The sequence below is a fragment of the Gracilinanus agilis genome, chromosome 1 (assembly GCF_016433145.1).
Source record: "Gracilinanus agilis isolate LMUSP501 chromosome 1, AgileGrace, whole genome shotgun sequence".
Lineage (NCBI taxonomy): Eukaryota > Metazoa > Chordata > Mammalia > Didelphimorphia > Didelphidae > Gracilinanus > Gracilinanus agilis.
Genome location: NC_058130.1, coordinates 331,418,977 through 331,437,733, shown reverse-complemented (window position 1 = coordinate 331,437,733; position 18,757 = coordinate 331,418,977). Strand labels below are relative to the sequence as shown.

The 18,757-nt window shown below is 35.1% G+C and overlaps 1 protein-coding gene across 1 annotated transcript in view; it reads left to right on the top strand.

Annotated features, from left to right (window-relative positions):
- ATG10 (autophagy related 10) overlaps window positions 1-18,757 on the top strand; it is a 339,677-nt gene that overhangs the window by 252,130 nt on the left and 68,790 nt on the right. Inside the window, exon 6 of the mRNA XM_044662921.1 lies at window positions 17,162-17,259. Within this exon, the coding sequence (XP_044518856.1) occupies window positions 17,162-17,259 (98 nt within the window). The remainder of the gene's footprint in view (window positions 1-17,161; window positions 17,260-18,757) is intronic.

The window sequence follows — 18,757 nt, the reverse complement described above, 5'->3', positions numbered from 1 at the left end:
ATATATATATATATATATATATATATATATATATATAGAGAGAGAGAGAGAGAGAGAGAGAGAGAGAGAGAGAGAGAAGAGGAGAGCCCAGAATGGTCTTGTGGATTACTCTTTGTCAGTGAGTGTGACCTGGATGAAGATCCAGTAAAGCAAACTAAGAAGAAGTACTTTGATAGGCAGGAGGAAAACATGAGAGAGAAATGTCATGAAAACCTAAAGAAAAGAAGAGTATTAAGGAGAAAAGGCAATTGACATTATCAGAGCCTGCAGAGGTCAAAAAGGATAAAGATGGAGAAGAAGCTTTTAGGTTAAACAATTAAGAAATGTTAATAACTTTGGATAGCAGTTTCATTAGGATATAAGTTTCTTGAGGGCTGGCACTGTTTTGGCTTTTTTGTTTTTGGTGTCTGGCTTATGATGAGCACTTAATGAATGGTTTTAAATTAACTGGGATAAATTAGTTAATTCTTTTATCTACAATGGCATTCAATTCAGTTAAAGTTATTTAAGTATTTTATATGTCCAAGGCATTGTTTAACTTGTAGGAACATGAAACATGAAACATGAACAACAGTGCAAACAGTATTTTCAGGAATTTATAGTATAATGGAGCATCTGAAATGTACAAAAATAAAATACAGTGTAGGGAGTAATGAAGCAAATGAAAGATCAAGACAGAGAACTCTTGAGAAGGTTTGAGGGGGCATTGGTTACCTGAGCTGAACCCAGAGGAAGAGAAGGATTGCAACATGTGGAGATGCAAATGTTCATTATTGCAGGAAAAAGGAATAACTTGCAGAAATACATTGATGAAAGCATTGATCTAGGTGACTATCCTAGTGAACTAGATACTCGACATCAGTACCATTCTGGACTTCCTTTCTTTCTCTCATTCCATATATCAATTTCATTGCTAAATTTTGTCATTATTATCTATTATGTCCTTTCCTCTCTATTCTCATAGCCACAATGCTAATTCAAGACCTTGTAAAAACAAAAAGACCATGTCACTTCTCACCTGGATTTGTTCTTCCTATCTTATTCCCTACTCGGATCCATCTTCTACACAGCTGCCAAAATGATTTTCCTAAACCTCAAGTATAACCATGCATTTCTTCTTTCTTCCCCCTTTAAACTCCTTTTTACTTCTAGGATCAAAGCATCTGCTTCAGCATTTAAATTTCTTCCTAATTTGGCCCCTTCCTGTTTTTTCAGTCATCTTACATATTACTCTTTTACACACACTGTACAGTCTGGCCATACTGGCCTCCTTGCTGTAGATCTGTCTCTATAACTGTCACTTATGACCGGAGTAGACTCCATCTCACCTCTGCCTCTTTGCATCCCCAGGTTCCTTCAAAACTCAACTCAGGAACTCCTCTTTTTACATGAAGTCTTTGCTGATTCCCCTGGGGAATATATATATATATTGAAAACTATTTTGTATTTTCATGTTGATTTCCCAGGGGGTCCACTACTCCCAGGTTCAATGATCCTGTGTGGATCAAAAGTCCTAGTGCTATATAGCCCCTTCTCTCTTTTCCCCCTACTTATTTTTAATAGCCAGTCGACACAATTAAATCAAACCAGACATTTACTAGAATTGCATGGTAAGAATACTAACCACAAAATATTCTGTCTATAAGCCTAAACACTCTCTCACAAATATGGTGTCAGTGGGAAATATGTATACAGACATAAGTATACTAGTATTGAGGCACAAATAAAGGAAACACTTGGCCAGCTCAGCTCCGGTAGTATAAGGATTCTACTGTCTTTTTCATGGTGATTTCACACTATTCCCTACTGAAAGCAGCATCTTTGGTGGGTAATTTACTCTGATGGGCAGTGGACTTCTTGGGACTGCTTCTTTCTCTGGCTCGACTCTAAATCTTTTTCAGGTTGATGATCGAGGTTGTCAGGAAACACCAGTCTTTTGGGATACAGATGTCCAAAGAAAAGTCTTTGGGCTGGCTCTCAATCAATCCCGGGTGGGCAAGCGTTTATTCTCTCCCCCAGATCCCAAATCAAAAGCCACTCTGTTCAGGTTCTCTCTTCCAAGATGCTCTGCTCTAGTTCAACTGTCGGTCTGTGTCACTCAGGTCAGCTTCTCAACATTCCAAACTTCACTAAACCCAGTCTGCTCTTACATTGCTCCCATAATTTATTTATGATATCACCTGATATATATCTAAAACATTTACCCATTTTGACCTTATTTTGATATCTGGTATGAGATGTTGGTCCTTTTCTAGTTTCTGTCAAACTGCTTTCCAGTTTTTCCAGCAATTTTTGTGTCAAATAGTGAATTCTTGCACCCAAAGCTTGGATTTGAGGATTTATTAAACAGTTATTAATATGGTAATTTACTAGCATGTATTGTGCAGCTAATCTTTTCCACTGATCTGCCACTCTTTCTTAGTCTGTACAAAATTGTTTTTTGATGATTTCCACTTTATAACATAGTTTGAAATCTGGTACTCGTAGGTTGGCTTCCTTGACATTTTAAAAATTGATTCTTTTGATATTCTTGACCTTTTTTCTTCCAGATGAATTTTGTTGATATTTTTTCTAGCTCTATAAAACTATTCTTTGGTAGTTTGATTGGTATGGCACTGAGTAGATAAATTAATTTAAATAGAATTGTCATTTTTGTTATATTGGCTCAGCCTGACCATGAGCTATTAATATTTCTTCACTAATTTAAATCCAACTGTGAAAAGTGTTTCAAAATTATGTTCTCATACACACTTTTTTGAGCCATTTCACATGAGAGTGAATTTAAGTGTTGTCAACTCCCCCACCATATTCCCCTCCACTATAAAGACTCTTTCTTGCATGCCTCTTTTATGTGAAATAATTTTCTCCATTCTTCTCCTTTACTCTTTCTCCCAGTGCATTCATCTTTTCTCACCTTTCCATTTTTTTAGTTCATTGCAATATAACCAATTCATTTCCATGCCCTCTATTTATGTAGAATCCTTTCTTTAAACTACCCAAACAATGATAGAGTTCTTAAAAGTTCTTTTCATATAGGAATATAAACAGTTCAACCACATGATTTCTCTTTCATATTTAATTTTTTATGCTTCTTTTGAGTCATGTATTTTAAAGTCCAGTTTTCTATTCAGCTTTGGTCCTTTTAAAAAATTCAGGAATGTTTACAAGTCCTCTGTTTCATTAAATATCCATTTTTTCTCTTAAGGAGAATACTCAGTTTTGCTGAGTAGGTTATTCTTGGTTGAAATCCTAGCTCCTTTGCTTTCCAGAATATCATATTCCAAGCCTACTACTCCTTTAACATGGTAGCTGCTAAATGATGTATGATCCTAATTGTATCTGTATGAATGATTTCTTTCTGGCTGTTCTAAGTATTTTCTTTTTGACATGGGATTTCTGGAATTTGTCTATAATATTCCTGAGGGTCTTCATTTTGGAATCTCTTTTAGGAGGTAATTGGTAGATCTTTCAATTTCTATTTTACCCTCTGCTTCCAGAATGTTAGGGCAGTTTTCCCTTTTTTTGAGCAGAGTAGTCTAATAATTCATAAATTATCTATCCTCAATCTATTTTCTAGATCAGTTGTTTTCCAGTGAGAGATTTGTCATTTTCTTCTATCTTTTTCTTCTTTTGACTTTGTTTTATTGTTTCTTGATGTCTCATGGAGTCATTAGTTCCACTTGCCCATTCTAATTTTTCAGAAATTCTTCAGTGATCTTTTTTACCATTTGATTAATTCTATTTTTTAAAGTCTTTTGTTTCATTAGGATTTTTGTGCCTCATTTAGAAAACTATTTTAATAAGCTTTTTCATAATTTTCTTGTATCACTCATTTCTTTTCCTAATTTTTTCTTCTACTACTCTTATTTGATTTTTTAAAAAAATAATTCTTTAGATGTTCCAATAATTATTGTTGAGCTTGTGTCCAAGTCACCTTTTTTCCTTTGAAACTTTTAAAGTTGTCTTAACATCATTGTCTTCTGAGTTTGTCTTGATCATCTGGATCACTACAGTAGCTTTTTATGGTTTTTGTTGTTTGTTCATTTTTCTATCCTTTTCTTGACTTTGTGTTTTATGTTAAAATATGACTCTTTTACTAGTGGGTAGCTGAGTACTGTCCCAAGCTTTAGGCTTTTTGCACTGTTGATCTGGGTAGAAGTGTGGTCACTGTTCTTCTCGTCTGCACTCTGGTCTTTTCCCAGGAAGATACTTACCTTGTTCCCTTACAGCAGCAGTTAATACTACTCCTCAGAGGCCCTGCTCTCTTGAATTAAAATCACTCCTCTCTAATCTGGAATTGTGATCTAAAAGTGAGTATAGGTAATGGAGTTGAAAAATAGTACCTTGTCCAATAACTAATGCCAGTGCCTATATCTTTCTATCCAGATGTCCAATCCCTTTACTATCTCTGGCTTAAGAGTTCCAAAAGCTTCTGCTGTTCCTATTCCTTTGAACAAATCCCACAGCTGGTATTGCCACCACATTGAAAGTTCCCACCCCAAGATTACATACCTCTCATTTTGACCTCCTAAGCTGTCTTGGAATGGAAAAACATCTCACTCTGATTTCTTATTGACTCTATTGCTCCAGAATTCAATATGAGGCATTATTTTAAAGTTTTTTGGAGGGGTACTTTTCTACTCTGCCATCTTGGCTCCACTCAGGAATGCAACTGTGTTCAAATAATTAAAGTTGAGAGCCATCCACTAGATAGTAGAAATACATGATATTAGAAGCCATTAGAAAGCTATAACACATTACCTAGGAAGAATGTCTTCAGGGTGTCACCTTGGAAGATGTGTGACTGGAAAAAAATGCGGGTCAGTCATGCAGTAATAGTGAAGCATAATCAATTATTGATACCCACACAATGTCAACAGAACCTTCATGTTGGTGGAACTTGTGTAGAAGGTTAATGGGTGACAAGGAGAAGAACCACACAGTCTGAGAAAGCATGACTGTCTTGCAATCTATACCATTAGAGAGACTACCATCAATGAGATTGGAAATTCATCAAAATATTGATTATTCCTCAAAAGCATTGTTGAAGAGACATAATCCATATTGTGAGAATATATATATTGTCCTTAGAATGTTATTCTTAAAAAGATTTGTACTCATTTCTTTGTGCTCTCATTAACCTTCAGGATAATGCTAGTAAAATATATCATGCTGTTATTTAAACAAAAATATCTCATGCTATCATGAAAACTGAGAACACTGAGGAATTTAATGAGGAAAACTGTACATTTTGAATAATATATAGATTAGTTGACTTATAGGCTATTATTCAATTGAGAGCTTTTATATAATAATGTTAAATGCTACTAGTATTTCCTAAAAATTGTACTTCTTAATTAATCTGTTTTTCATATGCCTCTTTCTTCTTTGTCATCTAAGCTTTAGGTGTTGGTAGAATTCTTCTTTTATCTCCATGGATGGTCTATAATCTCTAAGTAAAATAGACCCCTCTTGGCTGCAGTGTAGTATTTTAGTACCCCTAAGAATCTCTATAGGCAACTTCTAGAATTAATGGCACACCATCTAAATTTATATAGCACTTTCATTTTGTTTTTATTCCTAAAGTTGATTGATATTTAGTCAGAGGTAGGATCTTTCTTTTGGAAATTAAATACATAAAAAATCAACCTATCAAAAGACTCAGGCTCAGAGCCAGAGTCACTTGATTGATCACATCCCTGTCTGTTTTAACTTTGTTCAGAGAAAAGGAGCACTGATTAACGTAGTTTTAGGTTTCTGATTTGATAAGCACCGAACTACATATATGTGCTTAATTTTTTGAATTGTAAGTTAGTTTTGGTGTCTCTGCAAAGTTTTGATGGGGGGAAAATGTCCAGAAATGAAATGTGTAGTGTGATTATGATAATGTTCTTGATAAGTTGTGAACAAAATACAGTGGTGACATTTTTACAGTGGTGTGCAAATTAATTGAGACAAAGTAATATAATCAAATTTGTTATACAATTAACCTTGCAATTTTTGTACATCTTTAAAAATCTTTCAATATGCAATATACCCCTCCCCTTTTGCTGAAATCTCATATGTGATTTGGCATTGAGTTCAACAAAATTTTGACACATTGTTTAATTCAGTGGTTCCCAAACATTTTTGGCCTACTTCCCCCTTTCCAGAAAAAATATTACTTAGCCCCCTGGAAATTAATTTAAAAAAATTTTAATAGAAATTAATAGGAAAGATAAATGCACCTGTGTCCATCACCACCCTCCTGGATCACTGCAGCACCCACCAGGGGGCAGTAGCGCCCACTTTGGGAATCACTGGTTTAATTTTCCACCATGGAACCTTTCTTTTATCGTATTGGATACTAAATGCCTCATTGATGAGCAATCCATTTTTCCAAGTCTAACTTTGACTGTAGCCCCTATGTTTTCTCTTCCCAGTCTAGAAAAAGCATCATTTGATGAAATAAAATATGCATATGTAAGTCTGTCATACATGCTTCTGTTTATCTGTTCTTTCTCTGGATGTGAACATTCGCAGTTATTCTTCAAATGTTATTTTTGTTGCTATATATAATGGTTTCTTGGTTCTGCTTGTTTCACTTCATGATTTCACGTAGGTCTTTCCATGTTTATTTAAAATTAACCTGCTCATCATTTCTTACAGTACAGTAATATTCCATCACAATCATATGCCACAGCTTGTTTTGCCATTCCTCAAGTGTTAAACATCCTCTCAGTTTCCAGTTCTTTGTTACCACAGAAAAAGAGTACTTCAGAATATATATGAATATGAACATTTTAGAATATATAGGTTCTTTTCCTTTTTCACTGATTAGCTTAGGAAATAGACCTAATAATAGTGTTGCTGAGTCAAAAGGTATACATAGTTTTATAACTCTTTAGCATAATTCCAGATTGCTCTCCTCAATGGGATCAATTCATAGCTCCACCAATAAATAGTGCATTAGTGTCCCCAACCCATCTGATAGGTATGAGATAATATAATATCTCTGAGTTGTTTTGATTCTCATTTCTCTAATCATATAGATATAGATAATGATATACAGCATTTTTTCACATGCCTATCTATAGCTTTGATTTCTTCAACCAAAATCTGTCTGTTCATATCGTTGGACCACTTATCAATTGAAGAATGGCTCATATTTTTATAAATTTGAAAAAGTTCTTTATATATTTTATCGAGACCTTTGTTTAAAAAATTGTGAATAAGATTTCCTCCAAATTTTCTACTTTTCCTTCTAACCTTGGCTGCAATAGTTTTATTTGTATAACCCCTTTTAAATTTAATGTAATAAAAACTATCCATCTTGCATTTCATGCTTTTCTATCTCTTATTTATTCATAAATTCTTCTCCTATCCCTAAATTTGATAGGTAATGTGTACGTTGTTCTTAATTGCTTATATCTCCCTTTATGTCTAGATCATGTATCAGTTTTGATCTTATCTTGGTAATGGCACATGATATTGATTATATTTAGTTTCTGCTGGACTTCTTTCCAGTTTTCCCAGCAATTTTTTACCAGATAGCGAATTTTCATTCCCAAAACTTTGATCTTTACTTTTATCAAACACAAAGTTACTATAATCTTTCACAACTATTTATTAGATGTCTGTTCTATTCCACTGAATTAGTTTAAAATTTAGTACTGCTCGATCTTCTTTTACATTTTTCCATTATTTCCATTATTATTCTTGGCCATCACTGTCATAAAATGAAACCATATCAAAATTATTGGGTGTCCCAAGTAATTCACATACCAATAGAGTAAAAAAAGAATTGGTTATAAAATAATGCGATTAATAGTCATAGATTGGTCATTTCAAAAACCACATCTGAAACAAATTTCAAAAGAATTCAAACACATTTTGAGCAATGGCAACACTATTGGAAAAATACACACACTTTCTAAAATGCCTGTTTGAAGAATGATTCTCATTTAATGGGTAAGTTCTGGTATATTTGTGAAGAAAAAAAATATCTGTCTCATTTTATCATATTTACTTGTTACAGTCACCAAGTGGTTGCCAAGGAGATGATTACGAAGAAGGAAAAACAGCATCATTTTGTAATGACTTTTAAGATGTGGTTTGAGGATGATGCTTAGCTTAGTTGAAAACTCAGGAAAAGGTCGCCCAACAGCTTCTAACCTGGGCCTTCTGGTGTGACCTTGGCACAATTAGATGATAATTGTGTTGCCTTCAAAACAGAAGGTTAAGCTACTTATTTCTCCTCACAGTTTTTTTTTTTTCTGGAGAGCATTTGAAATAGCTCTCAATACTACCAACATGCTTCTCATTTTACAACTTTGTATTTTGGAGGCTGTGGAATTTTACCTCTTTACATTCATGCTCTTATTGATTGTCCATTCCTCTGGCTTGATAATAGCAGTCTTGAACTTTTTGTCCTTGCATTTTGAAGAGCAGGCTTTAAATTCCTTATCTAATGATTTAAATAAAAACCAGTACCTGACTTCTCATGTTAATGCTACTCAGGGGTGTATTGGAACCAGCTCTAAACAGCTTGCAAGGTTAAATTTTCAGGGTGAACATTTACACATCAGAAATCAGGAATCACAACAAATCATGATTTATTGCTTTGTTAATTGCATAGACTTAAAAAAATTCTAATAATGCAGATTAAACTTAAAAGTGCATATGTAGTATCTCCCCTTCCCTTAAGAACCTGATTGTTGGGGGCAGCCGGGTGGCTCAGGTGATTGATAGCAAGCCCTAGATGGGAGGTCCTAGGCTCAAATCTGGCCTCAGACACTTCCCAGTTGTGTGACCCTGGGCAAGTCACTTGACCCCTCATTGCCTAGCCTTTTCCACTCTTCTGCCTTGGAACAAATATACAGTATTGACTCCAAGAGGAAGGTAAGGGTTAAAAAAAAAAAAGAACCTGATTGTTAAACATTTACCAGCACTTCCCTGTATTGCTTTGTAAGCATTGCTTGGGCTCACCAGGGGTATAGTAGAAGGCTGAGGGAATGAAGTTATCATCAGACAACCTGAAAGCTATATTCTAGGCCAGGATGTTATAATCAAGACTTTAGGCTAATTAATAATAATAACAATAATATATAGCATTTATATAAATTTATATAATAACTTTGGTTTGAAAAGTAATTTTCAAGGTTTGAAAAGTAATCCTATATCTTATTTGAGCCTCAGAATACCTTGGTACTACTCCATTGATCACTACAGTTTGGATGAAATCGTCTAGCAATTTATGGAACCATCTGACAGTAGTTAGATCTAAGTCATTTATAATATTCCTAGCTTGACAATAATATTTTTTCAGAGATAAAATGAAATGCTTTACTGATCTCTAGATATCATGCCAACTAAATCATAGAGAAGTGCAGTGGGCCTTGGAAACTGAAGAGAGCTTGGTTAGGAGTGCATATATATGATGTTTGCTAGACACTCACCTCAGATGAAAGTCCCCTAGGGTGCTGGGGAGCAATTTCCACAGTGGTCTGACTGTGGAAGGAGTTAGATGGAATGAAGCTTTGGATATGGTATTAAACAGAGAGAATTTGTGTAGAGAGTGTAGATACAGAGTCTAGATGTGGCTCAGGAAAATGTAAAATTTGCAAAAATAAAATACATAGCATTACAATTGAAAACCATTGTATTGAAATGTAGTTATCAATATTTTAAAAGAATATGTTAATTGGCCCCAAATTAAGAACCCCATGGGAAGGGAATCTCTTGTGTTGCCAATTCAGCTTAGACTCACCAGATCTTTTCCATTCTTCTCAGGCCCTTTTTCCATGGATTCTCAAATGATGATTTCCTCCTTTACTGAAAAGTTCTAGACCTGTGGTGGTGAACCTATGGCATGTGTGCCAGAGGGGCACTCAGATCCCTTTCTGTGGGCACACTTGTCATTGCCCCAATACAGAGTTTGCCAGAGTTCATTACTAGAAAGCTGGACAGATGAGGGACTAGGATGCTCCCCTCCCCCTCTCCAAGTGTGCTTGAGGACATTACCCACCCCCTCTAAAAGCATCACCATCACTGTTCTAGACCATTTGATGTAAAAGTCCTGTTTCTAACATTTCTATCTCAAATTTTCTGTATTTTCTGCCATCCTTACCTCTTTCTGTTTTGTCTCAAAATAAGTGATCAGAGCTAATTCTGCTTCATCCCATCTACCATCCCCCTTCAGAACCATACTACCTTAATTATTCCCTCTTTTTCAAACTGTTAAAAATAATGATATAGATGGATATATTCAAAATATTTAATAGTTTATTTAAAGCCATATTAGTAATTAAGAAGGCCCTGTGCCTGCTAAGATCTAATTCAAATGCTCCGCCATTACCTCTGCCCACCTGGCTTGTTCCACAGGAAAGAGCATACCAATCAAGTTTTCCCTATTTAAGCTTCTGTTTACATTGCCTTACTTCACCATGTAAGGGAAGGAAGCCCGCTGAATCATGGAAAATGTAGTTCTCAAGTCTCCTAAGCATCCACAGGAAGTTTATATCATGGATCTTGATATTAAGACCAAGGACCCCAAATTTCCAATATCACAATACCATCTAATCTCTTACTCTCTTCTGGTTCCTCTCCCTTTCCCTTTAAACATCTCTCCCTTTTCCAGATCTTTAAAAAAAAAAAGAAAAGAAAAGCTTTCTCTTAATTGTTCAATCACATCCAGCTCTCTTCTTACTTTTCACCAGTTCTTTAGTTCATAAAGTTTACCACACTTCAGTTCATAAAAAAGTGGGACAACGCAAGCAATGGAAATAAATGTCATCACTGGGAGAAAGAGAACAAAGGAGAGAAGAGAAATAAAATTGTTTTCTTATTTCCTAACCATCTTATTCTGCAAGGCCTTGCAAGCTGCCTTTTTCTTTCCCCTAATTTACTGCTACTGCTGTCTCAGAGGTCAACCATGGCAAAATTACCCATGGCTTTTTCTTAAATCCTTAATGACAATCTCTACAGTATTTGAAACTGTTCATGACCTTCCCTGTCACATTTCTACTCTTTGGCTTCCATGATAGTATGTTCTCCTGTTTCTTCTCCTACCTTTCTAACTGTTGTCATCTCTTTTTTTCCTATAACTGATGTAGGAACCTCCAAAATTCTGTCCTTGATCCTATTCTCTCCAGTGTACTCTTTCCTCCAGTCATGTTGTTTTATTACCATTGCTTCTGAGGTTATGTCTATATAGAGGTTTCCCAAATGTGTGTCTCTAGCTCTGACTTATCCCCTGAGTTCCAGAATTGCATTTCCAGTGGTCATTTCAACTTTGATGTCTAGCTGGCTTCTCAAATTCAGTGTGTCAAAAATAAAATTTAGTGTATTTTACCTAAAACTTCTTTACCTTGATTTTAATTTTTCTTTTTACACTACACTCACTCATGTTCAAATTCTCATGTCATCTTTGACTTTTTCCCTCTCTTTTGCCATCATCCAATTAGTTGTGAAATCTTGTAATTTCTACTTCTTCAATATCATTCATATCTATATTCTCTGTTCCATTTCCACTGGCACCATCCTAACCTAGGTTCTCACTATTTCTTTCCCAGTTCTGTTTCTGCCTATTGCAGTCCTACTAAGCCTCCATAAAACCTTCCTTGAAGGGAATATCTATAACTTTTTTTTAGAACCCTCATAACACTTCACTTGCACCTTTCATACACATATTTTATTTTGAATGCTAATTATTAGTATATATCAGATCTCTCAATCAATCGAGATCCTACTTGAGGACAAAAACTATGTCTTGTTTATTTTGAGTTCTTTCTCGATGTTTGTCACAATGCTTTGCAAACATTATGCATTTAATATGTATTTAATTGATTTGAATTAAATTTCTTCCCACATTGAAGTTAGGATCCATTTTTAATCATATCTTTTAGTTATAGCTTTCATCTATGAATTTTCCCCAAAATTTCTCTCTGTCTTTCACACACACACACACACACCCTCTCCTCACATACATTTTCAAGATCTACAATGTTTATCTTAAGGGCAGAGTTTGGTCCTACTATATAAACGTGTTCAGAAAATAATATAACACCAAGACTGAAGGCAGCTTGTTTTTAACTTGTAGCTAAACATGACATTCAAATGTTAATTGGATGAATAAATCTTGTTCATTTTACAGACATGAAAATGTCAATGGAATAAAACTATTTATCACAAGATAATAGTCTCCTGCCGCCAGATAAATGCCAAGATGAAGATACTTATTGAAAATGTATCAAAATATTCTATTGCTATTTATTGAAAATAAAGATGGAAGAAAAGTTCACATTTTCAGTTTCAAAGTGAAACACACTCTAGCTATGACCTCACTATTACATTTCTCATTCCCTATGAAAGACAGTGTGACATACACAGGAATAGCTGTGGATTCAAACATGAGATCTTTGTTTGAGCCCCTTTTCTATCATTTTCCAGCCAAGGGCAAATGATTCAACCTCTTTGAAACTCAGTTTTCTCCTCTAACTGATAAAGATAATAATACTTGAAATGCCCATTTCACAGAGTTGTTATGAGGAAAAGACTTTGTAAATTGTAAATTAATATGAACTATTATTTCACTATCATAGTCAATATGTATGGTATGGAAACTTCCAAAAAATTCTTAAAAATAAGATGGACCAATACTTAAGCTTTGTGGAACCAGCATTTCAGAAATCTAATTTAGACATTTTAGTTTTTGAAATACAATTTTTAGAGAACAGTGTTGCATTTGTTTATTTTTGTTTTACTAAGATCTAAGGGCTTCAGGCATTTTCTATTGTCAGTAGATTAGACCAGTTCAGGCCAGAGAGGCTTGCTGTTATATGGATGGCCACAAGATGATTAATTCTTTGGCCATGAAGACCTGATTTCTCCTTGTTTATACTCATTGAACAACAAAATTGTCTTTGATATTGAAGTCACATTTTTTTTTCTCATGGCAAGTTTACTAGGTTGCAACACATCATAAACAATGAAGGAGTGGTGAAAAGAATATCATTAAGGAAATATATGAGTGAAAAAAATGGTCTGGTTACATGGAAAGAGAATAATTATATATGGACTCTGGGAAGCCAATTAGAGAATAGATAAAAATCTGAGACTCCTCTTTTGACCCCTTTTGTGATGCTTGTGATTTCTTGCTGAAAAGTATTGTGACCTTATTGAAAAGCTTTAAGTTCCTAGAAAACCTGAATTTAAAGGGTTAACACTGTTCCTCTTTGACCAGGAATGCAGCTACCTGATATAGCCAAGGCCAAGACCTTAGCAGGGGCAATTCAACCCTGAGAAAAATACTCCCCAACTTGGCTTTCAAATAAGAACCCAGTCAAAATTCAGCCTTGGCCTTGGTCTGTTCTGAAGCCAATGAGACTTTTTGTGTTTTGATATGACATAATTTGTAACTTCTGCGCATCTGCAAAGTTTCTGGGGGTTCTTTTGTGTGAAATGAGTCTTGAAACATGTATAATAAATTCCGTGCTCCTGGAGACAGAGCTGGAAGTATGAGGTAAAAGACAACTCCAAGGTCCCATCCTTATTTCCTTATCAACTAAACTGTCCTTATCAGATTATCAGAGATGATAAAGAGATCTCAACATTGGACAGTCTATATTCTCTACTGGCATCCACTCAGTGTCAAGAGAACTAAAGGAAGGCTCCCAGTATGTTAGGTAGACCCCCTTACAGGAAGACATAGACAAAATTTGCACAGACTAGACAAACACAGATAGATTGTGAGTGAGTATCTACATCGGGCTATGGAAATGTTGGAATATTTAAATTTATTAATTTAACAGATTTTTTACATCTTTATTTAGAGAATGGTTGTTGTCAGTACTCAAAGAGGACCAAAATGACCTCACTGGGTGATGTCTTTTGACCCATGCATAAATTGGATTTAAGTAAGTTGTGCAAAGGCTCACTCTTTCTTTCAGAGTCATTGAAGTCCAATGGCAGGACAAAATCAAGATGACTTCCAATGGCTTGGGATGCAGTGAATAAACTTGGCTGTAGTTTGCAAATGACAGTGTTTAGTGCAGATTCTGGTAATGCAGCTTACCTTCATTTCAACAAGGGGGTTGAACATATTTATTCTGAATGTAAGCTCTTATGACAAAGGGGATTGCCCCCAATTGGCTTTTTGTCAGTGTGCCTACCAATCATTGGTTTTGCTCTCTGTCTCTCTGTCTCTCTCTGTCTCTCTCTGTCTCTCTTTCAGTGATTTTTTGGAAAAAAGAAGATTTACAATGAATACAGTAACTATGTTCAAATATTTGTAGGATTATCATGTAAAAGAGAAATTATACTTGCTCTTCCTGGCCCTAGAGAGCAAAACTTGGAATAATGGGTAAAAAATTTAGAAATACAGATTTAAGTTCAAAGTAAAGTAGCTTCCTAACAAGTAGGATTATCCGGAAATAGAATGATACTCTGAAATGGGTTTTCCCCCCTCTAGAGATCTTCAAATGGTGTCTGGTTGGCCACTCTTGTATATGTCGTGAGAATTCTTATTCAGGCTGGAAACTCCTTGAGTGCAAAAATCAGGTAGAATTCACAGATTCAGGACAGAGAGGAGCAATAACAAGCAATTGTAGAGCCTAGCTCTGTGATGGTGGACATTTTAGTCTGATGCCCAAATTGTGCCCTCACGCTACATGTGAGCCCCCTGCCTTACCCCAGACAGGGGAGGGAGGAAGCAATCCCACTGGGCTGCTGGGCAGAGGGGCCATGTGAAAAAATGTCTTCAGGCATGCAGGGTGTGGGAGGGGAGCAGGCCTCTCTGGCACTTGTGCCATAGGTTCACCAACACAGGCCTAGCTGAATAGTAAGCATAGAACAAGTTTCCAAAACTTAGCTGTGTGGCTCTGAGCCCAGGGGCAGAGCAGCAATTCAGTTTTCTAACTTGTAGTCCAGCATGTTTACCTGCAGTGGAAGAAGAGAAGCTAATAGCTTAGTCCCTCTGAACCTGTAGAACCTCCTTTCAGGCTAACAATGACTAAGTCTATCAGGAGTCTAGTGAAACTCAACTCTACATAATCTAATAGACTTAACTTGAAGAGCTTTAATCAGGAGGGCAAGGAATAGATATTTCCCCAGATCACACCACTTTGGAAGTGCTGAATTCAATAATTCAATACAGAATTCAATTCATTAAGTACCTACTATGTTCCAGGTACTGTGCTAAATTCTTGGAATAGAAATAAGAAAAAAGCAAGACAGTCCCTGCCCTCAAGGAGTTTATATCCAAGGGGGAAGACCACACACAGAAGGAAGCTCAGAATTTGGGAAGAGGAAGTATCAGTGGGTTTTTGATGTGAGGGGCATGATTTTTCATGAACTTGAAAACAAGCAGAAATTACTGATAGAAAATGGAGTTAACCTATAAAGTTCAGAGCCCCCCTATAAAGCAATTAATTTGACTTAAGTTCTGGCAAAATTCTAGGATATATTATTAAAGATTTCTGTACACTTAGAAAAGAAAGCAGTGATCATTTAAGATAGCATGGCCTCAAGAATAGGTTAAGTCAGGCTAAGCTAATTTTCTTTAAACTGTGTTGATAAATTAGGGAATATCTGGGTTTCAGCCTGGTATTTGACAAAGTTTCTTCAGATATCCTTGAAAATAATTTGAAGAAATGTAGGTTGGATAATAGTATATATTTTTATCAGTGACTTAAATAAAGGCATAGATTGGTATATTTATTAAGCTTCTAGATGGCACAGACTTGTGAGGGATATCTAACACATTGGATAACTGAATTGGAATCCCCAGGCTTTACTGATAATTCAGATCTAGTATTTAATAAGTAGAATTTAATAAGAATAGATATAAATTCCTATACTTGGTTGAAAAAAATAATTTGCATTAAGTACAGAATGGGGAAGGCATGGCTATATAATAGTTCATGTGAAAAGACCATGACTTTTTAATAGACTGCACAGTAGTATAACAGGAAAGTCCAAAAACTAAATGCCTTTTTGACTATTAATGGAAACTAGAGGTCTGTAAGTGGAAGATGGGCAACAAGGTCTTGTTGAGGGTATTCCTTCTGGGCAATGACTGGACTAGATACCTATGAGATGCCTTCAAACTTTGGGATTTTAGGATTCCTCCAAGACTGAAATATTTTCTTCCCCCTTTGAGCCTCTTTAATACTCATAGATTATACCACTTTCACTATATTATAACTTTTTGGGTACATGTCTTATCCCCCTTGTTAGTTTGAAATTTCCTTTAAGCAGTAAGGAACATGTTATTAATCTTTGTGTTCCCAATAGCTTCTGAAACAATGCCTTGCACAGAGTAGGCAAATAATAAATATTTGTTAAATGAATACATGATTTGTGTGAACACTGAATCTTAAAAAAGAAATTCTAAGATTTTAAAGTTGTATATGTATGCATCTGCATATAGGTGTCTTGTCTTGTCAGATCTGCTTCCAGCTTAGTATTTGTAATCAGAATTTTACTCCAAAACATCTACCCCTAAATATCTGAAGGCTATACCAATTAATATTCAGTAAGCAAATGGGTAACTTAAGTACTGGTGTGGCATGAATAAGAGACATCAGAGTCACTTAACCCTGTTTTCCTTAGTTTCCTTATCTGGAAATTAAGATTGAGAAAAAAATGGCAAACCACTCCAGTAGCTTTGCCAAGAAAGCACCAGATGGAATCATGGAGAGTTGAACACATCTGAACAAGGAAAGCAAACAGTTCATTCAGATTCTCTTCTAGGTGATGTACATTAATGAGAGGAGTATCTTGGAAGACTGTATGAAGAATTGACATTAGAGTCAGAGTGATACATGTTCAAACCTCACTTCTGACAAATATTGGTTGTGTGATTCTAAGCAAATCATTTACTTCTCAGTGCCTCATGAAACTCTCTGAGACTGTAAGTTGAAGAGTTGATACATTTTCTTCTTGGCAGCAGGTGCTCTTTCATCAGGAGTCCCCTATGCCATTAAATATGTCTAGCCCAAAGAAAACAACTTGACTATAAGATAGGCACACATGTATCTGTCATATATGTATATAGCATATCTCAAATGTGTGTCTCTTGTGTTTTGTATAGACAAACATTTTAATTCTAACTTTCAGCATTTGCAGGGATACTCTGAACATTATATAAGAACTAACCAAAAAATGCAACAAACTTTTGCAGATGGAAGGCCTTTAACACTGAAGGAAATATGGGATGGTGTTCATCAATTCTATAAAACTCGTCTTCTTCAAGAACCATGGAGCACCATTACTCAACAGGTTAGATCGTATTTTCAGTTATTCTTTGTAATTAATTTTCAAGAAAAGTAGGGATTATTATTAAGGATATTTTATCTTATTAAGATACTGATGGTTTTCTTATGTGGGCACTATAGTGATTAAAATATTAGTTGCAGGTTAAATTTTTAAGAAACTAAAGTGTAACTTTGATAACAGAATTGCAATCATTTGTAAAATAAGTGGAGAAAATTGATCTGTCAATCAAATAATTTGTTATTACTGTCTAATGTACTAAAATCAGTAGTTAATGAAGTTAGAATTTTTTAAAACACTCTCTTCACAGTTTATGTAGTATAGCTTTGAAATTTGCATTATAGCAAATTGCACTCACTTGCAAAATCATTTTCATTTGGGTCGAAAAGCTCATTTTTTACCAGCTTCCATTAAGCCTAATCAAAGTATGCTTTTTCAATTGACTTTACCAGTCATTAGGATGCCAGGTCATGAAGTAGATCATAGAGATAAAACAGATTATTTACCAATCAAAATGTTTAAAATGGACTACTCATTTTTAATCAAGAATCTGGATTGTGGCTTAATGTCAGATGTTTCACACTGCTGGTCTGAAATCTTTGTCAGAATTCTGTTTAAGTTTATTCTGGTACCACATGAGAGGAAATGAAAGAAGAGCAAAAAGTGGCATGGCAGATTATCTGTGAGAATGTTGGTGATTCCATTATTCTCTTCATTGGCACTGTACACTACTGTAAAGACCTATGCCAAATATACACTGTTATAGAGAATGAGCATGACAGTAATAACCTGTCTATAGAATAATTTGAAAAGCAGTCTTTGCACCTAAGATTTACTTGCCTTACATATTTTTTCTCATGTTACACTGCTTTTCAACTTTTGCAATAACACATCTGTTATGTTAAATCTGTGGTGATTTCAGAGATCTATAGAATTCAAAATTGAGCCCTTTCTTTTACATGGAAATTACATGTAATTTGACTATGACAATAACTTCTATGGCTTTGTCTCCTATAATACATACTGCATTTTATCAGACTCTGTGTTCTGAGAACTTGGATAAGGAAAACACAGAGGTGACTTGCCAAGCATGTACAGCACAAGCTGTGTTAGAAAAAGCCTCAGAAACCTTGGTAGATGGCTAGGCTTTATAGAAGAGCTGGAGGAAATGATAAAAGAGAAGACGTACTCGACCTTTGATCCTTCAATGGGTGGGTCAAATAAATAATGAGAACTGTGGATAGTAGAAGGAAAGGACCCTGTATGGCTTGGCATGTAAATATTTAATATATACAGGATAATCTGGATTTTTGTCATATTTTTGTATATTTAACGTGTGTAAAAATATGGTAATTCATTTCAATAACTTTATCCTTTCATGATCAACTTTTGAGGTCACATTTGGCAAATAAGTTACTTTTTTACTCTTGGTAATGCAGGAAGCTAACTTGTTAAATGATTCTTAAATTATGAAGCTTGATATGTTGCATAGTGATTTCTAATG